Source organism: Lissotriton vulgaris, chromosome 11, assembly GCF_964263255.1.
Source record: "Lissotriton vulgaris chromosome 11, aLisVul1.2, whole genome shotgun sequence".
NCBI classification, from domain to species: Eukaryota; Metazoa; Chordata; class Amphibia; order Caudata; family Salamandridae; genus Lissotriton; species Lissotriton vulgaris.
In genome coordinates, this window is record NC_141699.1 from 872,549,818 (window position 1) to 872,576,177 (window position 26,360).

Sequence of the window (26,360 nt, forward strand, 5' to 3'; positions counted from 1 at the left end):
TCGCTGGCGTCTGTTGTGAGCACTGTCTTGCCCTGGGGGTCATATCCTTGCAGGGGTATGGCTCCTACTACATCTTTTTTGATGATTTTGAATTCTCCTTGAGCTTCCTCCGTCCAGCAAAACACTGAACTCTCTCTTGTCAGCTTTCTCATGTGATGCGTCTTTGTAGCAAAGTGCTGCACGAATTTACTGTAGTATTCTGCCATTCCAAAGAGTGGCCTGACCTCCTCCTTGTTGGTGGGTGGCAGCGCTTCACAAATTGCTCTTACGTTCTCTGTTTTTGGTGTGATTCCTCACACTCCGATTTCGTGGCCTAGGTAGGTCACTGACTCCATGCCCAACTGGCACTTAGCCCATTCCGCTGTGAGACCCTTATCATCCAGGACCTTCAGCACCTTGTTTAGCTTTGCGTCGTGGTCTATCTTGTCTCGCCCCATCACCAGGATGTCGTCCTGAAAGTACTGGATGCCATCCATATTTTTAAATAGTTGGTGCATAAGTTTCTGAAACATCGCGGCCGCCAATGCTAGCCCGAACGGCATGCGATGGAAATGATAGCACCCAAATGAGGTAATAAAGGATGTTAATTTCCTGCTTTCCGGGTGCAATGCAATTTGGTGATATGCTGAGGTCAAGTCTATAGTGGAGTACCACTTAACTCCTCTGGTCTTGGCCAACATCTCTTCGATCCTTGGTAAGGGGAACTTCTCCACCACAATGTTTTTATTCAGTTCACGCAGGTCTACACATAGCCTGACTTTCCCACTGGGTTTCATGACCACCACCAATGGCGCCAGCCACTCCGCGCACGTGATCGGTTCGATGATCCCCTTTCTTTCCAGTTCTTGCAGTTTCTCCTGCACCGCCTCTTTCACTGCCAGGGGTACATTTCTCACCTTATGAGACACTGGTATGGCTTCGTCCTTCAGAACTATCTTATGTGAGAATTTCTCCAGTCTTACTACAGTGCCTCTGAATACCTTGGGGTACTCTCTCTTCCATTTATCCAGGTCTGGCCAAACCTCAGGTTCGGTGAGCAGTATTTGTTCTTTCCCTCCTGGATCCAGTTTGATGCCCAGGGTCCCTTCTCCGATAAATACAGTTTGCAGAATGCGGAGCGACCTCTGAACTCAAACTTTAAAGGTCTGAATCCGACCATGGATATGCAGTCTCCATTATAAGTGACTGGTTGGATGTCCAATTTCTCCAATTCCGGGCCCAAGTGTGGTTTGAATGTTTCATTCCATACCGCTCTCTGGACAACGGTATAGGGCAAGCCAGTATCTGCCACTATACTTATCGGCACTCCTCCAATCGTCATTTCCAGTACCGGTTTGGTCGATCTTTTATTGTCTACACTTAACACTTGGTCGTAGATGCAGAGTACGGTGTCGACATCCTCCTCTACGTCTTCGTCTCAATCTTCTCGTTCGTGGTCGATATATTTCACCATGCCCCTGGAGGATTTCCTTCGGCACACTTTCTCGTAGTGGCCTACGATTCCGCAGTACATGCATTTGGCGCGAAATGTTGGGCACTTCCTGTCTTGCGCTTCGTCGGACCAGCTTCCGCATCTATAACACGTTTTCTTGTTGTTCCCAGTCTGTTTTCCTGGGGGACCTGGATTGCCTTTCCACTTGTTGGGTCCCTTCGATGAGGATCCTTTATATTTATAGTCCCTGCGGGGCTCCTCGTCATCTACTTTGTTCACCATAGGGCTGGGTACCGTCTCTCTCTTCGCCGCTTCCGCGCACCTGCGCGCCAGTTCTGCCCTCTTGACTATCACCATCACCTCCTTCAGCGTGGCGTCTCCGCTGGCCCACAGCTTGTCCTGCACGGCCGTGCTCGTGGTGTGCATCACGATTTGATCTTTGATGAATTCCTCTTCGAACGTGTCGTATTTGCATGTGGTCGCCAGTTTCTTTAGTGCTGCCACGTACTCTTCCACTGACTCCCCTGGACGTTGCTTCCGTTGCTGGAAGTTGAATCTGTCTATCGATACACACACTGCCGGCTTATAGTGTTCATTTAAGTCATCAATGTCATGGGCATACACGTCGTCATCCGTGCTTCCTCGTTGTTTGGGCACTAGGTTCTTGTAGATTTTGAGCCCTTCTGGCCCTAGGTTATGTAGCAGAATGCGCTTCTTCCTCTTGCTGGTAAACTTTTCGTCGTTCTCATCTTCGAGCACCTCTATGAAGTTGTCAATGTAGTCTCTCCAATCATCCCACTTCATGAGTGGTTCCCCTCGTTTAGGCAGGAATTGCACTGGGGCCGTCGCGTACACCGCTTGCGCGCACATCTTCTCGCACTTTTCTGTGGGTGGCGTGCCGCTGTGACTACTGGGACTGCCTGGCGTGCTGTCTGCCTCCTGTTTCTTGGTCTGTAGCTGGTGTCTTTCTCTGTCTGCCCCTTCACTCTTTCCTGAGGTAGCCAGCGCTGATGCCCTAGTCGTGGGGTCGCAGTGCTCTTGAGTGCCCTTGTCACCAGCTCCGTCTTAATTCTTTTCTTCCCCCCAGTGCTCGTCTATTGCCAGTGGGATTGAGAACCCAATCTCCACTGAGGACACCATCCGCCTGATGAACTCCATCCACTCAGGATCCCCCACAGACCCTTGCCCTCACCACATCTTCAACAAAGAAGACTCCATCATAGCACCACACCTCCGAGACGTCATCAACTGCTCCCTCAACTCCGCCACCTTCCCGGAAAGCTGGAAACATGCCAAACTCAGCGCCCTTCTGAAAAAACCCACAGCTGACCCCACCGAACTCAAAAACCACCGCCCCATCTCGCTCCTTCCATTCCCGGCCAAAGTCATCGAGAAAGCTGTCAACAACCAGCTCGCCGCCTTCCTCGAAACCAACAAATCCCTCGACTCCTCTCAATCCGGCTTCCGAGCCAAACACAGTACTGAGACCGCACTCATCGCAGCAACAGACGACATTCAAACTCTACTGGACAATGGAGACACCGTCGCCCTCATCCTCCTCGACCTCTCCGCAGCCTTCGACACAGTTTGTCACAGCACCCTGTTACAACGCCTCAGAAACATCGGAATCCAAGGAAAAGCACTGGAATGGATCACCTCGTTCCTTGCCGGAAGAACTCAGAGAGTCCGCCTTCCACCATTCAAGTCTGAGGCCACTGAAGTCATTTGCGGCATGCCACAAGGATCCTCACTCAGCCCCACCCTCTTCAACGTATACATGAGCCCCCTTCGCGTCCATCGCACGCCAACACAACCTCAACATCATCTCCTACGCTGATGACACTCAACTGATCCTCTCACTCACCAAAGACCCTAACACCGCCAAAACCAACCTACATGAAGGAATGAAAGAAGTAGCCGAGTGGATGAAGCACAGCCGTCTGAAACTGAATTCAGACAAAACAGAAGTCCTTATCTTAGGTACCTCCCCCTCCGCCTGGGACGACTCTTGGTGGCCAGAGGCCCTTGGAAAAGCACCCATCCCGACGGACCACGCACGAAACCTGGGCGTCATCCTGGACTCCTCACTCTCGATGACCAGACAAGTCAACGCCGTTTCATCATCTTGCTTCAACATTCTTCCCATGCTCAAAAAAACATTCCGCTGGATCCCCACCGAAACTAGAAAAACGGTCACCCACGCACTGGTTACAAGCCGCCTGGACTACGGAAACACCCTATACGCCGGTACCACCGCAAAACGTCAGAAAAAACTCCAACGCATCCAGAACGCATCAGCCAGACTCATACTAGACATCCCGCGTAAAGACCACATTTCTGGTCACCTGAGAGACCTCCACTGGCTTCCCGTCAATAAAAGGATAACATTCCGCCTCCTAACCCACGCACACAAAGCACTCTACGAACTTGGTCCCGAATGCCTCAACACACGACTTTCCTTCTAAACCCCCTCCCGCCAGCTACGCTCTTCCAGCCAAGCCCTTGCTGCTGTACCTCGCATCAACAAAACCACCATGGGAGGAAGATCCTTCTCCTACCTGGCAGAGAAAACCTGGAACTCACTTCCCATTCACCTTCGCCTCACTCAGAACCACCCAGCATTTAGAAAGCAACTTAAAACCTGGTTATTCGACAAATAATTCCCCTCCCTTCCTCAAGCGCCTTGAGACCCTCTGGGTATGTAGCGCGCTATACAAATTATTTGAATTGAAATTGAATTGAAATGGGCTCTGCCGCGCTCTCTAGTGTTGGATGTAGCGTGTGGTAGCTTACTTGCAGGTTGGTGCTTGATTGCTCTTCTCAACTGCTTGGTTCAGCTACCTTTCCTCTTTTGTCTTAATTACTTGTCTCCATTGGTGCTCCTTTCGTTTTTTTATATGTATGGGTGTTCTTTGTTCAGAATCCCATCCTCGTCGCCATTGTGAAGGTGCAGTTGCACAAATAAAGACAGGACACTGTGTGAGGAGATACACACTTTTATATCAATTATAAATCTCCTAGAGAGCGCCAAGCCGATGCGCACTCTCCCTTGGCTTTCGCGCCTCCGTAACGGGATGCGTGCGCAGCCGCCAAAATGGCCGCAGGCACATCGCGTAGCTACGCGACGTGCAACCACTAGAGCGCTACACCACATTTAAGATTACTTTTTTAATATATCACAAATGGATTTATGAAACTTTCGGCTCACCGAAAAGTCATGCAATGTAATTTAGTAGGTGCCTGGAACACAGTCTTGCATCACAAATGAGAAGAATGTGCTGATATGGTCCCTCGTTCTTTACTCCATTACATAACAAGATATTGCATTGGTGAATATCTTTTGGTGCTAATATTAATAGCTCCAAAGGAATCCTATGTAACTACCTAGTTTGCCCAGGTCGGTGGGCATATCAGGCCAGCATTTTTCCCCCATTCCTGACAGCACAAAGGCATTTGGCTGGGAACGCTAGTGGTGCAACCACATTGTAACAGACACACCTTGAAAGTTAGAATCCAATCAGTATAAAGATGTGCTCTCTTCGGGCAGGTTCAAGAGTTGGGACGATTCAACTAATGCTGCCTTGACTAATGAAGTCATGGTGCCTTGACTAATGAAGTCATTTCGCCTGTGGAGCCTGTAATTATCAGGTCAAGGCAGCAGTATGCGGTAAAGGAAAGAAACTCAAACACTGACTCGTCAACACACGGAGCCCACAGCCAAATAATGATTACTAAAGAACCACACTGGTCTTCAATGTTTCAAACATCAATTCTTGTATTATAACGCCCCCCTCCCCCCCCGTCAAACTTCTAATGTACCTGCTGTTCTTGCAGCACATGATGTTGATTGTGATACATTTTAGCAGATTTTAATCACTTAGGTAGAAGTGGAAGCATTGATTTTTATTCAAATAGGCACTGTACTAAAAGGTTTCAATATTCTAGCTACTATATTACATTCGATATTTTATAGCACTCTCTATCCACTGTGAAGTCCAAAGCAATTTCAGAAGTGATAGTAAATACTTTCTCCATTTGTATTATTTATTTAGCGATTACTATCCCGGATGAGATGGTGAAGTGTTCTAATTTGCACTGGGGTCCCAGGCGCCCTTCTGAGAGAAGGTTTTATTTTTGGTCTTTATGGGGCATGTTGGTAATGTGAGCGATTTGAAGAACAGGTTATCGGCAAGGCACAGTAAACACTGCAGTGAATAAGGATGGAGTGTTGCAGCGAGTGCCAAAATAAATGCAGTCATGCATGCATCCACTTGCTATCTTTAGGAGGGCTGCATTATAAGTTGAAACTGCCAAGGATAAGCATCAGTAAGGCCTAACAGAGTATTTTATATGTGGAACCCACCCATAATTAACCTATGCAAGGCATGGATTAGCCACTAATACTACACGACGCCCACCCAGAAACGACAGAAGGCCATCCCCATTAGAGGCACTGTTAAAAACCAGATAGAATTATATAGGGTCTTTTAGAAATGTTGCTCTTTCTGCAGGGTCACCCTGGAATTGTTTTTGCCTTTTGCTGAACCCTTTCCTATTTTTTCTGGCGATACAAGTTGGACCATTTTACCCCTACTTACAAGTGGAAAATTGTTTGTACTCCTCCTTTCAACATGAAGAGGTTGGTATACACCCAACTGGCATATTTAACTTACCTATTTGTCACTAGTACTACATACCTGCAAGGTGTACCCAGAGGCTGTGAGTTAAATATCTCCATTGGAATCCAGCACCCACTGTGCCCTCCGCTACAGTGACAAAGTAAACATGACAACAGGGCTGCCACCAGTAGCCTTGCTGGCCAGGTTTTATCTCCATATTCAGACTGTCAAAATAACCCCTTTTTGACAAGTCTAAACCTTCCTTTCCCTTATTTATAAGTCACCTCTAAATAGGCCTTATAGGGCAAGGTGCAGATATTTAAAAGTTAAGACATCTTAAACGTTTAATGTTAAATACGTCCTTACAGTGAAAATGCCCTCAAAGCTATTTTAACTGTAACAGGGTTGGCTGTTCCATAGGAAAGTGTTGGGATACAACATTAAGTATAATAAACGTGCCTAGTCACAAGCTTGTGCCACGTATAAATGTGGCATCTCCAGGCACCCACTGCAGAACACATCAGGACCTAGGGAATATCAGGAAAAGACCAAAACTGCTCTTTTGACCCAAGAATGGCCCTAAAGGACTGGACTTACTCCCCCTCTTGTACCCAGGAAAAAGAAGTGGACTCAAAGGGACATAAGGCTGATCTCCTATTCAAGCTATAGGCACCAGTTACTGAGAAAAGATGGGCGCAGCCTAGACAAGAAAGCCTGTGACACCTGAAAAAGAGAAACAAAACCTGCATGCGCTCTCTAGAGAGAAATATTACACTTTACCATAACGAGAGGCACTTATTCCACTAGTGCTCCATAATTTGCAACAGGTATCAAAGCTATATAAATTAAACCCAAATACAAACCATGGGAAAAGCTTGCACTGTTTCCAAGTTTACGCGAAAGTGGATAGTCTGAAGCTAGGTTGACTGTTACGGTGCACTGTCTTGCTGTGCTCCGGATAAGCAAAACAATAACAAAATGGGACCACACATTTCTGGAGAGTTTCAACTCAGTAGGCATACCTGACAAGCTATCTGCGTTTAGACTGCGACTCATGCTCCAAACACATTCAAAGAAAGTAGACCATTCTCCTAGCTTCCTTAACAATCATTAACGTTAACTTTAATTGCAAAGATCAACGTCAGTTGTAGAGGGAATAAAACATATCACATGTATACGTTTTCAAAAAAGTCTAAGGCCCTGCATGCACTATGCTGTGTCCCCAGACCACCAGTGAATGAGTGAATAAACCTAATCATGGAACCCAGAGCCTTTCTACCTCAGTATTTTTATAAGGAACACTTCAGAAAGCGTTGCGCATTATTCCCATTTTCGACATTTCTGGACTTGTAAAGGAGGATTAGACCTTGCTCCTTCACCAACTATCACGGCCTATAATTACATAAACACGTAATAATGCACAGTGCAATACAGAGCCCCAATAACACCCTTAATTGCTCTTTAATGCCTCGACATGTGTTCCAGTGACACAAAGCAATGCTCCAATTATTACAAACACTGGACATGACAACAGCATTTCAGTGTGCAAAGACATCATGCTTAGTTGGAGCACCTGATGCATGCGATCAATTTGGCTCCTAACAACAAAACCTTTGCTGTCATTAAAAGGAAATTCTTCCTCTACTGGGCACCAATGTACCCAACAACATTAGTCCAGCAACTTCAACCCGGCCTATGCATACCTTTGTCAGTGAAAAAAGCACTCAAGACTAAATATCATCATCTTCACAGAGCCTCTCTTACAACCGTTGAATAGAAATACATGTCGACAAACCAGAGGGGCACTCAACAGTGAAGGTTGTCCAAACCCTAGCTCAGTTGATGACCTACTTCTCCCTAAATAGGGTGAGCTCATGCTTCTGCACACCTTTCAAGGACAGTACTACTGCTAATCTCAACACAATAGCAGTCCCCCTTCCCAAAGTTATGTAATTACATATGTGCACACGTTTATAGTTCATTAGATAAAGACTATGACATTGCCGCTCACAAACTCCCTATCCTTTATACCATCTCATACTAAGGCAGTTCTTCCAAGGGTTGAGTTATTGTGCCCGAACTCCACTCCGGTGAGATACAATGTTATGTGTCAGGTATTTATACCGATTCATTATATAGCGGACCCTCCTCCGGTAAAACTTTGATTTGACAGACCAGCGACATTAAACAGCTTCCGTACCTTTAAAATGGTTATTAGCTTTGATCTTCAGCGATTCGGCCTTCTCCAGAAGGCCTGAAACCCCAGCCGGTTCTCCCTCCGCCATCTTACCACTGTAAAGCATCCTGTTTCCACATGGGAAAGTGAAGCGCTGTCAAACTAAGGTAGCACAAAGTGTTGTGAACCAAGCGCCTCTGTGAATGCACGCGACCGAATGTCACCTAGAGAAGACAAGTTATAGGCAGTCTATAACACGTGCTGGTGTGACGTCTCCTAGATACCGGACGCGCTCAAGGTGTGCGGTTTTAGGGACATGCTGTTACTTTAAGTAAGAGTACAGTACGCTTTTGTGAGTAGGACAGAAAACTACAGCTTGGCTACACAACACTAGATCGCTACTCTCGCTGTTCAGTCACAGCCGCGGGCATGTATGTGTAAGTAACCAAATGTAGCTGGACATTTAAAAGTACGCCCAATAAAGCGAAATAAATTTCTTAAGAAAGCATGAGGTAAAATTTGGTTAGAAAAATCTGAAAACAGGGGTAATGTAGCAAGAACAAACAGAACAACAAGCAACAAACACGAGCGCCTCTCGCGGCAGGGCGGGGAGTGGGCGCGATTCACTCGCGGGAGCGATAATTGAGACCAGATGGGCCGCGCGCTCCCGCAAGTGAATCTCCTGACGTGCACGCGTTGCCATTGAAGGCAATGGAACGCGTGCACGTGCTTGGCTGAAAAGCCAAAGCAATGGCAAAAGGTCATTTGCCTCTGCAGCGCATGCGCGCTGCGAAGGCGAGACCTAAAAACTAAGTCACCCCTATACTGGCCTTATACTCTTCAGACAATGTCCGTTAGCTGCAAGCGCGCAAAAAATGAAAGCGATGGTCGGTGCTTTACAGACTGACAATTGAACCTTGCGAAGGTCATTTGGCACTACCAGTGGTCTGTAGAGCTCAAACTATTACTTGCGGTGGTCAGACCCCGAAGAAGGAAAGTTATTTCTAACTCGGACACGTCAGAAATTTTTCCAATACGGTCTACTCTAACTGGTAATGGGTTAAATGCTTTTTGTTATGCACTGGACAAATACTTGAAGACACTTTGTCGCACTTTTATAGTGAAGAGTACGACTCGTAATTTTCTTATTAATTATAGATAGGGGTGTTCTTGCATTCAGAACATATTTATCTGAAGCCATGTACTAGAATTCCAGATTCAAAAAGTAGTGCCCATCTAAACTAGCATTCTGATGTCAAAAGAATTAAAGGCCCAGTTTGCCAGACCGCAGTTTTGAAACTGCCCTGCAGGTGGCATACAGGTGGTCATACACAGGGGTTAGAATTCGTGGAGGATTCTGGAAAGGCGGACACTCTTTTCTTCAACAAAAGGGGCTAGTAAACCTGTAAGAATTAACTAAATGCAAAGTAGCAATTCAGGATTGTTGATTTACTCAGTGTGCGAGATGGAGACTAAGAAAACTGCTCTGGCCTCCGATTTTGGACTAGATCCCTTAGGATTCCCATGGATGCCTCACCACCAGATTCCACAGGATTCCCCATTGAAACTCCCTCGTGTAGGGATAGGTTCTTAGAACATGCCATATCTGAATTACCCTCCCCCAACTCCGGTCTTTCCACACATACGTTCAGGTAAAGCGTTACTCGAATGCTGCAGGGCCAGCTCACTGCTGGTAACAGGCTGCTACATTGCAACCAGCCAACTAGCTTATGCATGGCCTGCCTTAGGATAAAAATCCAAGATTGAGATTGAGAAACCAGCCCACACTTCAGTTTTTCAATGCTGGCAGTGCCTTGTTGTGTCACAAAGGCCTACGATGGGTCCCAAAAGTGAGCACCCAGGTGAAGCTTACCCAGGCACAGTATGTGCTGCAACTGTGCTACCATGCATAAACGGGCCCTTTCCGACTGTTGCCCGCTTGGGGCCAAGATTCGCATCAGTAAAGGTGGTAGATTCTGGCGGATGCCCCCTCCCCGCCCTCCTCCTCAGAGTACTTGTACAAAAGCAGCACCTGCCATGCTGTGCTGACCTCGCTCAGCAGGCCTCCAAGTCCGGTCCCCTCTGATGCTCACAGTGATACATGTCCTCTTCTACTTACCTGCCTTGCTGTGCGCGAGGTCGCTTCCACAAGTCTTTCCTTGGCAGCATCATTTGCATGGTTTGAGGTCTTGCCAAGACAGCTTTTAGCTGCATTGTTTCGAAGACCTATTGTGGACAATACAATGGCAATATGTATAGCGGGTTGGGTCAGCTCGTTATTTACCAGTGGTTAGCTTTCTTGGCAGTCTCATGTAGTCTACTTCTTATCCCCTTTCTCTTCTTGTGTCTGTCCCTTTTCTGGAACACAGCTTCCTTACCTTCGTTTTTTATTGAATTACTTGTTGCGCCTTCCACTGCTTACATTCCAGGAGAACGTATTCCTTTCTCTGTCGGCACTGCCTAAGAGGGCAGGTGATTTCTTCCTCTGTCCCTTGCATATGTATACCCCATTAAATCACTAATGCTCTGGGTTGCTCTCAACCCCACCCCTACCTGCCCTGTAGTTGCCTCCACCCTCCGCATCAATCAAATATAGAAAATAAAATGGCCATAGTGTTACCATGACACAAACCTGTGCATGTGTGGTGACACAAGCTCACATATTCGTCATCACGCTGTTGCCTTTTTTTGCGGACACCGAAAAGGACATGACAGATGCCCCAGCTTTATGTAGGAATTACCTATTTGAATGACCCTGAAAGTAACAGAGAGTTACTAAAGCCACGTCGCCAAACAATAATTTTTATTTTTCATTCGATTGTTTCACCGCCTTTAAACAGGCGAAAATTGCAAGCGAGTCAGAAACAGGCTTGTAAGTTAGATTGTCTTCACTAACTACGAGTCATTTCTTTTAACAAAGTTGACTCGCGTGTAATGCTCTCCGTGAACATGCACTTTTCTACTAAAGAAGTCTCATGCGCATAGCTACCCTGGGTATATACAATTAAACGTGAAATGCTTGACTAAAGAAATTCGTAAAAGCCACGTTTTTCTGCTCGTGTTAATTTTGCTCACTGGGTGTGCCTGTCTCTACGATGAGCCGAGATGAATGTTCCTTGGTACCCGAGGAATGAATGTTGCAGATCTAGCTAGCTCAAGCAAAATTGTAAATGGTGCAAATATGAACGCCGTCTACAAGCTTTCGCATGTATGCACCTGCTTATATTCTTGGTCACATGCTCAATACTAGAAGCGTCTGTGTTAGGGTCTATAATATGTGCATTCTGCCGTCTCCCAAATAGTTTGTCAGATTTCTCTCTAAATCTCTCTCTCTCTCTTTCTCTCTCGCTCTAAATCACTCTCTCTCTGTTTAAATCTCTTTTACTCTCTCTCTCTATAAATCTCTCTCTAATTCTCTCTCTCTACATCTCTCAAAATCTCTCTCTAAATCTCTCTTTCTAAATCTCTCTCTAAATCTCTGAATCTCTCTAAATCTCTCTCTCGGTCTCTAAATCTCTGAATCTCTCTAAATCTCTCTCTCTCTCTAAATCTGCCTCTCTAAATCTCTCTTTAAATCTCTCTCTCTAAACCTATCTCTCTCTCTAAATCTCACTCTTCAAATATCTCTCTAAATATCTCTCTCTCTCTCTAAATCTCACTCTTTAAATCTCTCTCTCTAAATCTCTCTCGCTAAATCTCTCTCTAAACCCCTCTCTCTCTCTCTGTAAATCTCTCTCTCTCACTCTGGTCGGTTGACATGCTAGCTGTCTGTTTGGGAGTAGGACGTAGCTGATACTCAACAGTTACTATGTAAACAAGCATTGGCATAGCCAATAGGTCTCGCTTTTGGGACCTTATAAGTGTTTACCATGCAACAGTTGATGTTGTTGCACCAAGGCTATTGTGCTGCATAACTAAATACGTATAAGGTCCCATAAGCAAGACCTATTGGCTATGCCAATGCTTGTTGATATTTTTTGCTGGTTTAGATGCTTTGGGCACTGTGCCGCTGCTATTCAGTGCCACAGTGCAAGTGCTCCCTATATTAAATTGTTGTATTGATTAGTGACTCCATGATTGGCTTATTTGATTTACTTGTCAGACCCTAGTACAGTGCACCATGTGTGCACATGGCCTGTAAATCAAATGCTGGTGGGCTTGCAGCACTGGTTTTGCCACCCACAGAAGCAGCTTGTAAAGTGTGTCTCGGGCCTGCCATTGCAGAGCCATGTGCAGTCTGTGACTGCCATGTCGACTTGGCAAGTGCACCCACTTGCCAGTCCCTAAACCTTCCCTTTTCTACATATTGGACACCCCTAAAGTAGGCCCTAGGGCAGGGTGCATTGTACGTAAAAGGTAGGTCATGCCCTGATGTGTGTGGCATGACCTGATAGTGTATTACAGCCTATTTCGTTTTTCACTATTGGAAGGCTACCTGTCCCCATCGGCCAGAATGGGCAATTTAATTATAACATCTTATAGTCCTAACTGACCCAGAGAACATGGTAGAAATTCGAGTTTAGTATGCCTGAACTCAAAATGATAAAATACATCTTTTAGTGAAGTTGGTTTTAACATTCTGTGTTTGAAAACACCACATTTAGAAAGTAGGTATTTTCTTGCCTAACCATTTAGCTTGCCTCTGCTAGCTTGCGTATTGTATGTCTGGTTTGTGAGTGACAGAGACTGGGGAGGCTCCAGGAGACACGGTGAGCCAGCACAAGGCTGAATAGACCTATCTGTATATAGAGTGGTGGGAGTAGCACCTGGCCTGAAAAGGGCTGTGCCTGCCTTTCCACAAAGCTGGCTCCACCTCCTGTGGTGTGTCTGAGGACCCTGGCCCACCCTGACAAAGGAAAGAAGGAGCCCTGTAAACAAAGTGCTCCAGGACTGCACAGAACTGGTTTGGACTAGGTACAGGACCCTCTGCCCTCAGAGGACAAAGGATTTTGCAGTATAAATATTTGGGCCCAGACCAGGACTTTAGATCACTTCTGGGAAAACAAGACAAACCTTTGCCACGGAGAAGAACCAAGGAAGTTGCAGGAGTTTGGAATGCCCCTCTGCCAGTGTGCTGTTTGCTGGGTTGGCCTGCAGTGGTCTCTTCATTTCCAAGGAAAGGAGAAGGATCTTTTAAAGAACTTTCATCATCTTGCAGAATATTACTCCAAGGGCTTGATTTGAGCTAGCCTCCTGACCGAAGTCTCAGGGATACCAGACTTCACCCCTTCTGTTTGCCGGCATCTGGAACTTGCTGTTCTAGTTGCTACAGAAGGAATTCTACAACACCGAGGCCGGCGAGCGATGCAGTCATCTGCATCGAAGCTGTGAGCTATGCTCTGACTTGTACCGCAGACCCAACGCCGACCGCCGTGCCATATCGACGCCAGCGAACAACATCGTAAGCTTGACACAGCTGTGAGCGCAGCTCCGACTTGCGACGTAGGCGCAACGCCTGCTGCTGTGCTCCATCAACTCCGAAGCCGACATCATCGCGGAACCGATCGTCGACTTGGGTGGTCAAGAAACCATTGACATTGTGACACTGTATGGAACCGTGATTTTGGCGCCATCGTGATGTCACCTCCTCTCTGGTCAGAAGCTGACGCCTCCCCTGACTGCGCAAGCATCCAGGACGCCGACCCATCATCTCCCCCGAAGCAAGGAACTGACGCCGCAACGCACCACAACCCTGCACCGCCCAACGTCGTGTGTTGTCTTTGTTTTCACCTTTTCCAAGGTACTGTTCTCTGTGGGTCTGTTTCGACTCCGGGCCGGACACCGCGCACCTCGCGGTTGGCGCTGTACTTTGAGATTTCTTTGACCTTGACGTCGTGATAACTCCGTTTTTTTTTTTAAACATAATTTTATTGATTTTGCGATACAGGACAACACACAAAAGGCAATTATCATTGTCAATAGTAACTGTGCATTACATTTAGCAGCAGTAAAGAACAAAACATCCAATACATAAAAATATAAAACAAATATCAGTACGTTTTCACAGGTATTAGAAAGAAGCAGTAAACCGGTCAGTACAGGACGTAAGCAATGTTAGAAAAGAACAGAGTACATAATAATAGCATATGATGAAGGTAACAATTGTGGCAAAAGCAAGGATAAACTGTACATCTTCGCAACAAATTTAGTCCAAATTTAATAAGAAATATAAAGATAAACAAACTCCCTCCACCCCCCTGTTCTCTGGTTCGAGAATACTGAATGGTATCACAGACTCCTATGGAACTATCCCTTGTGCACATAAAGAGTATGATACATAGTAGTGCATAAAGATGTTGAATGACAACCTTGGAGTATACAAAAACAACTGTAGTGTACTTGTACACTATAATTAGAAAGCTGACAGAGGTCAAAAAGGGGCAAGCAAGTCATTCAAAGTAATGGGGTGAGTCAAAGCTTTTGGTGACTTCGGGGGTGTAAAAGAATCTATAGCTTTGAAGACTTCCAACATTTCATTCCATTCCAACGAGATAGGAGTCTTACTCAAGCCCCGTAATTCCTCCTGTTGGATTATAGTACTTTCAGCCATTCCTCATCGTATCAATTCCGTGTGCCAGTGCAGTGGCGAGGGAGGAGAGGCAGATTTCCACCTCATCGTAACTGCTCACTTAGCAATAAGTAGTACCAAGTCGGCAAACTTGAATTGTACCTCCTGTCTCTTAGGGCGTTCGTGGAGGCAACTCGAAACCTCAGGTGATGGCGGGCATCTTGACGATAAGGACGAACGAGACTGTGACTAGGGCTTATACATGCCCCATTGCCTGTTGAGAAAAAATGGCCGTTATTTAGGGCTGCCACTATTTTGACTTTTGATTGAGGGTTATTAATTCCCTCCGAGGGTTACGTGCCGAACTAGACACAACAGTCTGTTGGACTGTTTGAAGCCGAACTCAAACCATAGTACCTCTTAAATTCACAATTGAACACAGGCATTTGTGCCAGGAGTCTGGGCCACTATGAACCCTGCAGATTATTGGGATTGAACCCTCCCAGTCTTTTTATAGAAAGACCGCTGAAGAGGCATTTGTGCCAGGAATCTGGGCCACTAGGACCCCTGCAGATTATTGGGATTGAACCCTCCCCGTCTTTTTATAGAAAGACCGCTGAAGAGGGCTGAAGCAGGCGTAGACCGAGGCCGCTGCAGACCTCTAACCCCCACTCCCCCATTTTAGTGACTTTTCCAATAGCAGTGGGGATTTCCATTAATGGTATATTGTTGGAGTATGGAATGACTTTCTTGGTGTATTTGAGAGTTTGTTTCCAATAGAGAAGAGGTTTGCTGAGTGATAACTCCAGTTGGGGTTATCTGTTGCTAAAGACTGCTTTTAAGTGAATAACCTCTTTTTTGAACTATTTCTACCATCTTGAATAATTATTATGGATTACAGTATTGTGGATTTTTGTTGTTTATGGTCTTGTGATAAGTCTTTATAACGAATACTTATTTTTATAAAACTGGTGTGGTGACCATCTGTAGTGTTTTCACTGTATTACTATATGTGTTCACAAATGCTTAGCACACAGCCTCTGAGATAAGCCTGTCTGCTCGTGCCAAGTTACCAAGGGGGTGAGCAGGGGTTATCCAGGAGTGTAATCCCCTTTCTCTGACTAGAAGCAAGGGTCCCTATTTGGTCAAAGGTACCAACCTCTGCCAACTAGAGACCCCAAGTTCTAACAGCGACCCACCGGCTAGTCCGCTCTAGCAGGACAAGGCCGGTAGAGGACGTGGCCAAGGAACCCAGCATGCAGTCCGCACATTTACTCCTTGTGAGTCTGCTATAGCAGAACTGCCGAATCCGGGGAGTCCGAACATCAAAGAAACAGAGACAAGGGGTCACCCCGGCATGCCCAGCACACCTCATGCCCCAGGAAACTAGCGGGGGCGATCCGCCCGCCATCCTAATGGGCCCCCAAGAGTCACATAGGAATGGTAGAGAGTACAAAGGTCTACTACATATAGCGTGGTTAGAGTTATCTCTATATACATATATATATATACAAATAGTAGATTTTCTCAGGTCAAGACCCAAAAAACCAGGAGAGCGGAGTTCCATTAAGTGGGGTCGGAGGGGGGACGCAGTCACAGCACCAAGGGAGGGTGGGAGGGATACAAGAGTATGGAGAAAAGGCAAATCAAAAAAAGGAAGAAACATTTGAGGATCATCAAGGGGGAAACGGGGGAAAAGGGTAAAGGACCGGGGAATGGACAAGTTGGCGGGTTAGGGTCCGGAGAAAAGCGGCCGAGGACAGCAGCAAAATGGTGGGACGTCAAAAGAAAAAGAAAAGATGTCCATGAGATTGACCCAGTGTCAGGGCACCGGAAACACCAAGCTGGAGTGGGGTTTAAAAGGCCAGGGGAAGATAACAGCGCCCTCTTTGTCCTCTCGCCAATGAAGAACAAGATCGGAGCTTTGCGGAAGTTCTACGGCGGAGGCCTCGGTGAGACAGTTTCGGGCACACGAGCAGTTCAACTAGGTGAAAGGGCCTCACTATAGCGTAGGAATTGGATGCGTTTAGTGGCTTTAGTCTAAGAGGATAGGCATTTTTCACACGCGGGTTCGCAACCTCGTTACAATGTAGCAATGTTTTAATCTGGGCCTTGTATGGAGCGCGCTAAGCGATGGACGTACTATCCCTGCTACTAAGTTGCTGTGTCTAAAAATCGGGGCCGAAGCAGGCGTAGACCGAGGCCGCTGCAGACCTCTAACCCCCACTCCCCCATTTTAGGGACTTTTCCAATAGCAGTGGGGATTTCCATTAATGGTATATTGTTGGAGTATGGAATGACTTTCTTGGTGTATTTGAGAGTTTGTTTCCAATAGAGAAGAGCTTTGCTGAGTGATAACTCCAGTTGGGGTTATCTGTTGCTAAAGACTGCTTTTAAGTGAATAACCTATTTTTGAACTATTTCTACCATCTTGAATAATTATTATTGATTACAGTATTGTGGATTTTTGTTGTTTATGGTCTTGTGATAAGTCTTTATAACGAATACTTATTTTTATAAAACCGGTGTGGTGACCATCTGTAGTGTTTTCACTGTATTACTATATGTGTTCACAAATGCTTAGCGCACAGCCTCTGAGATAAGCCTGTCTGCTCGTGCCAAGTTACCAAGGGGGTGAGCAGGGTTATCCAGGAGTGTAATCCCCTTTCTCTGACTAGAAGCAAGGGTCCCTATTTGGTCAAAGGTACCAACCTCTGCCAACTAGAGACCCCAAGTTCTAACAGCGACCCACCGGCTAGTCCGCTCTAGCAGGACAAGGCCGGTAGAGGACGTGGCCAAGGAACCCAGCATGCAGTCCGCACATTTACTCCTTGTGAGTCTGCTATAGCAGAACTGCCGAATCCGGGGAGTCCGAACATCAAAGAAACAGAGACAAGGGGTCACCCCGGCATGCCCAGCACACCTCATGCCCCAGGAAACTAGCGGGGGCGATCCGCCCGCCATCCTAATGGGCCCCCAAGAGTCACATAGGAATGGTAGAGAGTACAAAGGTCTACTACATATAGCGTGGTTAGAGTTATCTCTATATACATATATATATATACAAATAGTAGATTTTCTCAGGTCAAGACCCAAAAAACCAGGAGAGCGGAGTTCCATTAAGTGGGGTCGGAGGGGGGACCCCACTTAAAGCAGAACTGCCGAATCCGGGGAGTCCGAACATCAAAGAAACAGAGACAAGGGGTCACCCCGGCATGCCCAGCACACCTCATGCCCCAGGAAACTAGCGGGGGCGATCCGCCCGCCATCCTAATGGGCCCCCAAGAGTCACATAGGAATGGTAGAGAGTACAAAGGTCTACTACATATAGCGTGGTTAGAGTTATCTCTATATACATATATATATATACAAATAGTAGATTTTCTCAGGTCAAGACCCAAAAAACCAGGAGAGCGGAGTTCCATTAAGTGGGGTCGGAGGGGGGACGCAGTCACAGCACCAAGGGAGGGTGGGAGGGATACAAGAGTATGGAGAAAAGGCAAATCAAAAAAAGGAAGAAACATTTGAGGATCATCAAGGGGGAAACGGGGGAAAAGGGTAAAGGACCGGGGAATGGACAAGTTGGCGGGTTAGGGTCCGGAGAAAAGCGGCCGAGGACAGCAGCAAAATGGTGGGACGTCAAAAGAAAAAGAAAAGATGTCCATGAGATTGACCCAGTGTCAGGGCACCGGAAACACCAAGCTGGAGTGGGGTTTAAAAGGCCAGGGGAAGATAACAGCGCCCTCTTTGTCCTCTCGCCAATGAAGAACAAGATCGGAGCTTTGCGGAAGTTCTACGGCGGAGGCCTCGGTGAGACAGTTTCGGGCACACGAGCAGTTCAACTAGGTGAAAGGGCCTCACTATAGCGTAGGAATTGGATGCGTTTAGTGGCTTTAGTCTAAGAGGATAGGCATTTTTCACACGCGGGTTCGCAACCTCGTTACAATGTAGCAATGTTTTAATCTGGGCCTTGTATGGAGCGCGCTAAGCGATGGACGTACTATCCCTGCTACTAAGTTGCTGTGTTTAAAAATCGGGGCCGAAGCAGGCGTAGACCGAGGCCGCTGCAGACCTCTAACCCCCACTCCCCCATTTTAGGGACTTTTCCAATAGCAGTGGGGATTTCCATTAATGGTATATTGTTGGAGTATGGAATGACTTTCTTGGTGTATTTGAGAGTTTGTTTCCAATAGAGAAGAGCTTTGCTGAGTGATAACTCCAGTTGGGGTTATCTGTTGCTAAAGACTGCTTTTAAGTGAATAACCTATTTTTGAACTATTTCTACCATCTTGAATAATTATTATTGATTACAGTATTGTGGATTTTTGTTGTTTATGGTCTTGTGATAAGTCTTTATAACGAATACTTATTTTTATAAAACCGGTGTGGTGACCATCTGTAGTGTTTTCACTGTATTACTATATGTGTTCACAAATGCTTAGCGCACAGCCTCTGAGATAAGCCTGTCTGCTCGTGCCAAGTTACCAAGGGGGTGAGCAGGGGTTATCCAGGAGTGTAATCCCCTTTCTCTGACTAGAAGCAAGGGTCCCTATTTGGTCAAAGGTACCAACCTCTGCCAACTAGAGACCCCAAGTTCTAACAGCGACCCACCGGCTAGTCCGCTCTAGCAGGACAAGGCCGGTAGAGGACGTGGCCAAGGAACCCAGCATGCAGTCCGCACATTTACTCCTTGTGAGTCTGCTATAGCAGAACTGCCGAATCCGGGGAGTCCGAACATCAAAGAAACAGAGACAAGGGGTCACCCCGGCATGCCCAGCACACCTCATGCCCCAGGAAACTAGCGGGGGCGATCCGCCCGCCATCCTAATGGGCCCCCAAGAGTCACATAGGAATGGTAGAGAGTACAAAGGTCTACTACATATAGCGTGGTTAGAGTTATCTCTATATACATATATATATATACAAATAGTAGATTTTCTCAGGTCAAGACCCAAAAAACCAGGAGAGCGGAGTTCCATTAAGTGGGGTCGGAGGGGGGACGCAGTCACAGCACCAAGGGAGGGTGGGAGGGATACAAGAGTATGGAGAAAAGGCAAATCAAAAAAAGGAAGAAACATTTGAGGATCATCAAGGGGGAAACGGGGGAAAAGGGTAAAGGACCGGGGAATGGACAAGTTGGCGGGTTAGGGTCCGGAGAAAAGCGGCCGAGAACAGCAGCAAAATGGTGGGACGTCAAAAGAAAAAGAAAAGATGTCCATGAGATTGACCCAGTGTCAGGGCACCGGAAACACCAAGCTGGAGTGGGGTTTAAAAGGCCAGGGGAAGATAACAGCGCCCTCTTTGTCCTCTCGCCAATGAAGAACAAGATCGGAGCTTTGCGGAAGTTCTACGGCGGAGGCCTCGGTGAGACAGTTTCGGGCACACGAGCAGTTCAACTAGGTGAAAGGGCCTCACTATAGCGTAGGAATTGGATGCGTTTAGTGGCTTTAGTCTAAGAGGATAGGCATTTTTCACACGCGGGTTCGCAACCTCGTTACAATGTAGCAATGTTTTAATCTGGGCCTTGTATGGAGCGCGCTAAGCGATGGACGTACTATCCCTGCTACTAAGTTGCTGTGTTTAAAAATCGGGGCCGAAGCAGGCGTAGACCGAGGCCGCTGCAGGCCTCTAACCCCCACTCCCCCATTTTAGGGACTTTTCCAATAGCAGTGGGGATTTCCATTAATGGTATATTGTTGGAGTATGGAATGACTTTCTTGGTGTATTTGAGAGTTTGTTTCCAATAGAGAAGAGCTTTGCTGAGTGATAACTCCAGTTGGGGTTATCTGTTGCTAAAGACTGCTTTTAAGTGAATAACCTATTTTTGAACTATTTCTACCATCTTGAATAATTATTATTGATTACAGTATTGTGGATTTTTGTTGTTTATGGTCTTGTGATAAGTCTTTATAACGAATACTTATTTTTATTAAACCGGTGTGGTGACCATCTGTAGTGTTTTCACTGTATTACTATATGTGTTCACAAATGCTTAGCACACAGCCTCTGAGATAAGCCTGTCTGCTCGTGCCAAGTTACCAAGGGGGTGAGCAGGGGTTATCCAGAAGTGTAATCCCCTTTCTCTGACTAGAAGCAAGGGTCCCTATTTGGTCAAAGGTACCAACCTCTGCCAACTAGAGACCCCAAGTTCTAACAGCGACCCACCGGCTAGTCCGCTCTAGCAGGACAAGGCCGGTAGAGGACGTGGCCAAGGAACCCAGCATGCAGTCCGCACATTTACTCCTTGTGAGTCTGCTATAGCAGAACTGCCGAATCCGGGGAGTCCGAACATCAAAGAAACAGAGACAAGGGGTCACCCCGGCATGCCCAGCACACCTCATGCCCCAGGAAACTAGAGTCTGCTAAAGCAGGACCTCAATCCCCACTCACCATACCAATCAGAAGACAGCACTCAGAGTAGTGCAGAAACCAACAAACAGGATGTGATGTGGGTTGGCTTCCTCTTAATAGGAGGAAGAGAACGTCCGACATATTGGAGGGAAGGGCGGCTAGTATTCTGATTTTTGACTTAGGAGTTTCTGTGAGAGGCTAAAGCTCAATACGTAATTACTGTGGTGAGGAAGATGAACGATGAGGTAATGTCCTGTGTCACCTCTTCCCTAGCACATCCTGGACCTAAAATGTAGTGCACCCTGCGTTGAACTAGTGCACCACATGCTTCAACTGCTGCCCCACCAGGGCCACTAGTGTGTAGGGGTTTGGCACAATACTAAGTCTCACTCCATTAGTTGATGTCACTTTGCACCAACATCTAAGGGTGTTTGTGTGGTTTTGCACCAACCAATTCCCACTTAGCATTAATTAACGAGGTTGGACCTTTACAGCTCTGTGCAGTTTAGGTGGTGAACCAAGAGGGTCAACTTCTACCACTTTAGTGATGAAATGTTGATCAACGCTGTTGTACGCCCATTGATGCACTGTGTGATCACTCGTACAAACTTTAGTTGTTCTGGGCCAGAGAATATTCAGAGTATGTGCTTTAAAAGTCACAGTGTCATACAGATACGTGGCTGATACTATGTGTGGAATTTGGTGGTTGATGAGGCCTTATATTGTGTATTCCAGTTACCTGACAAGTGCTTTTATTTATTATGCCCCCTTAGGTGCCATTGTACATCGCTTGGTGAAGTCTCCGGGTGAAAGCTTCTCCCTTGACGAGGTAGAGAAGGTGAGTGATAGATCAGCAGGTTGGTATTTGGATGTAACTAGCTTAACCCAGCAACGAATGTTCTGAAAAGTGTACCATCCAGCAGCCACTTAGCCTTCCTATGGTTTTTTTCATTTGTCTCTCTCTTTTGTTATGGTCATTGGCAGGCAGTGACATGTCAAAGTGGTGAGGCATAAAAGTTGGGACTGATTTTTAGGTGGGGGGGGGCTAGTGAAGTAATCCAGCCCAACTACAAAGAGATCGCAAGGGGTAGCAAACCAGACAAATATTTCAAGACCCATTAAATGTCACAGTAACTTACCTTAAGCGCCTGACACAAAGGAAACGCAAGGATGAACAATCAATATCTTCTTTTCTGTGTAAACCGGCAGCAGCTCCTACATAAGGTTTTGTAGCACTGCGCTAACAGGCACTAACAACAGACACAGATATTAAGCAGTTGAGTTGTTCACTTTTAAAATGATTAAAGTACAGTTTACCAATGGAACATAAAATACCTATTCGTTCTATGTTGGATTTGGAGAGGGGTGCCCAAATCCAGGTGGGATTATAAAGTCACTGTGATGGTTTCTGGAAGCTGTACATCAGAAGCTCGGAAGCTGTTACTTTTACTAACTATTGACACAAAGCTGGTTCCGCGCCTGCTTTCAAATGCTGTTACTCAGTTTTTGCCTGTGGCATAGCAAGGGGCGTGGTCCGCCCCAGGTGGCACGAAATTTGGGGGAGGCAGCCTCCTCCCCCCTTACTTGTAGCCACACGGGCCGCCAAATGCAGGATTCGTTTGCCAGCAGGAACCCCCCCCCCCATTTTACGGCAGCCACGGGCGGCAAAAGCTGGGACCGTTAAGGGCAGCAAAAGGACCAGCTACACCCATGAATTTTCAACAGGGTACTCTGCCGCCAGGACTATTAATAAAGGGCTCCTGCAGGCAGTGACCCTGTGTCTGTGCACCCTCTTTATGTGATTATCTCATAGACACGTTCTGCAGAGGACCCAACCACTGTTAGATGTGATTATGATGAAAAATAAATTAGCCACGGTCATGGATTTACTGAAAGGGTGCATATTAATTCAAACAAAGTTGGGAAAGGGTTCAAATTCAATTGTTCGGCACATCTGAATGCAAGACATCTACTCTCTGGGTTCGTTTAAATCAGTAATACTCCAAGTATGGCCCGGGGACCACTTGCGGCCCACCCGACCTTTACATGCGACCCCCTGGTCAAAAGCAGCACTGGGCTGGTGTTTACTGAGCCCTAACATTCAGAATGATGTTAAATAAAACTGGAATAAACAAACGGAGAGAGGGTCAGCGCATGAAGGATCCAGCACCAGTCATTTATCAAGTGTGATAGCCCCTGAAATATTTCAAATACCTCGGTGCACTTGGCCTGGGGTGTGACCCACATACACACCAATTTGACGGTTCAAGAACCACCTTTAGCAAAAGCACTAACTTGACCCAGCACCCGAGAGACACAATTAGTAATAATATAATAGCAATATAGCATCATATTTAAAAGACAAAGCAGAATGTAAATTCGATAGCTTCCCAAATGAAAAAGGCCAAACGTTGGTATTTTGATTGTAGAAAGCACAATCTTTTTATTCCAAAATATTTAATATATTCTGAGTAGACACAACAGAATTGCTTGCCAACGCGTTTCATCCCTTTCTTGGGACTTCTTCAGGGCTAGAAGCAATTACAAAAAAGACTATTTACAATACAAATATTTAAAAATATCTAATACTTGAGAACCAGACATTGCATTCTCATTGCTCATCTACAACTATAGTTCATATGTGCATTTTAGAAATATCGCTCTTTGAGAAGCTAATTCTAATTTTTGGTTCAGCTAGTAACACAATCACATTTTCATTGTTGTTCTGATTAAGTGATCTTTGAATTCAATACATTTTCTAATGGGAGAAAAAATGGGACGAAAAAGTTAATTAAATTATACACGACATCTCAGATCTAGTGGACTCTCTCACAATCTCACATGGCTGAGATGCCAATAGTTTTATAATATTTTTACAAATTTGACAAGAAGGGAGTGCACGTATCTTCACAGGTTCAGTTCAAGATATGGACATCACCGTAGAATCCATTATACATTCTCAGTATGACATAAGCTCTTATTGATGCTGTACATTCACAAGTGTCTCTTAAGTAAAAACAGCATGCTAAATTCAAATAACAAATTTCAAAGTAATAATCAAGCTTACAGGGTCGTACCTCATAGTTTCCTCTAATTGTCTTTTAATATATAGACGATTAGAATAATGATATTGATCGGCAAAGTTCATGTGGCATATCTGTAAATAAGCACAATGTAAAGGTGTTTTTTAATTCACCCCTCAATAACCAAATAATCAATGTTCTACAAGTCTAATAATGATATTATATTTGTATATCATTATAGAATTTAAAAAAATCAAGTAGGCCGCCTATTCCTGCACGGGTCACTCACTATGTGATGATCAATGCCCTACTTGATTCTTGTGCTAGTTGTGGTATTCTATTTGTGCATCACTATAGTATAAATCAAGGTAGTAGTGGTATTATATTCTTATTTCACGCAAAAGTTAAGTGACTTCTAGTTTGCCACCCCACCCTGCACGGATCAATCGCTATATAATAATATTTTGTTAAATCTGCTTCGCTTATATACTACTCATAGCTTAGTAGTCCAGTACTATCAAGTACCTGGGGTCAGTGTGACACCCCTTGAGCAGAAAACACCAGCAGTGGGTCGATTATCCGGGTATTGGTTTAAAACAGTTTATGCAAGAAGACACAATGCACACCAAAGTTGCTCTTACTTAAAATATAATAATCCAATATCCAAAATTCTCAATTTAAACGTCAATTTATATTTATGCTTAGCTTAATAAAAAAAAATCACAGTATTTGTTTCTTTTTCATGCATTCAATTGTCTAATTTTAGCCACGTCTTGATTATCAATGGTATTTCTACTAATGCCAATACCATTGATAATTACACACAGTATAATTGTAGCACAACTATTTGCAGCATATTTTTTTTTATATTTCTTTATTCGGTTTTTGTCATTATAAAACCATAAAAGCAACAGTATAAAATTTACAGCATAAAAATAGATCACACAAAAAAGATTTTTAAAGATTCTTTCGGTGCCTAATAATACATTTTAAAAAGTTCAGTGTATGGTAACAGGTGCGCTCAGAGTCTAACATCTGTAAGAGAATCATGGCCGGACGACATTGTCTAAGACCCCAGGCTTTCAGTAATGGAAAAAGCCAAATTTTCCTGTGAGGGAGATAATATTTGCAAAACAGTATCGTGTGCATACATGTTTGTGTGGAAATCTCGTCACAGGGGCACAAAGTCAATTTTGATTCCCAAGTGTTCATTTGCGGGAAAGCAACTAGTCTGTGAAACAGATTAAGTCTAAGTCTGGTCAAAAGCATTCTTTCGTATGAGTTAATTTCCAATGCAAGATAAGGCTGGATTTGTGGTGTTAGCTGTACCATGTTTGCATGTTGTACAGATTGTTTATTTGAAAGCAGGGTAATTCTGAGTGACTCTAGGTGGCTCATTGCTTTCTGTTTCAGCTCTTTCTTGCTTATCTCAGTCAGAGATAGTGGACTGAGATAAAATCTTTCTAGACCCATATCCGTAAAGAATCGTTTGACATAAGTAAGCCAGGCTATTCTGTGCGCATTATCCAGGGCCATTGAGTCCTCCAGAATGGCCTTGGTCAGCATGTTCTTGTCAGATAACCATATGCGCCTCCAGAGTAGCAGTGGCTGGACTTTTATTAGATCCTTTATATAGGAGATTCCCAATTCCATATGGCATGCATATGTAGATGAACACTTGGGGGCAGATAAAAGGAATCTAGTGAACGAGTTCTCAGCTGTTTGGAGAGATCCGGCGTCAACGTGTCCCCAAACGCCAGCCCCGTATAGGGCAATGGCTAGGCATTTTGCAGAGTAGATTTGTAGCATCTCCACTGGTGATCTCCTTCCAAGTCTTTGTGAGAAGCTAATCAGGGCAGTATTGGCTCTCCTAAACAGATGTCTCCTCGACTCAATCGCTGCTTTCCAGTTTAGTTTCTCGTCGATCATTATGCCCAGGTATGGATACTGTGGGGTTCTCTCAAGATTTTGATTATTTAAAGTAATGTTCTTTATTCGCTTTCTCCCTCCTCCAGCCACCATTACAAACGCTTTTTCACATTTATGTGCAGGTCTAGTGTACCCATGAAGTCAGCGTATTTATTTAAAGATTTCTGAAGTTCTATGGGAGTGCGAGCCAAAATTACCGCGTCATCCGCGTAGAGCAGTGCCGGGATCATGCTTTGTTTCAGTCTTGGGAGGTCCTGCCCCCCTCTCAACATTCCTTCTTCCAGCCCGTTTGTGTACAGGGAGAAGAGGAAGGGGGCTAGGA

The 26,360-nt window shown here is 45.4% G+C and overlaps 1 protein-coding gene across 1 annotated transcript in view; it reads left to right on the plus strand.

Annotated features, from left to right (window-relative positions):
- The window catches only part of AGXT (alanine--glyoxylate aminotransferase), a 465,350-nt gene that overhangs the window by 178,132 nt on the left and 260,858 nt on the right, over positions 1 to 26,360 (plus strand). The window contains exon 3 of the mRNA XM_086944021.1: positions 21,860 to 21,924. Coding sequence (XP_086800147.1) covers positions 21,860 to 21,924 — 65 coding nt within the window. The remainder of the gene's footprint in view (positions 1 to 21,859; positions 21,925 to 26,360) is intronic.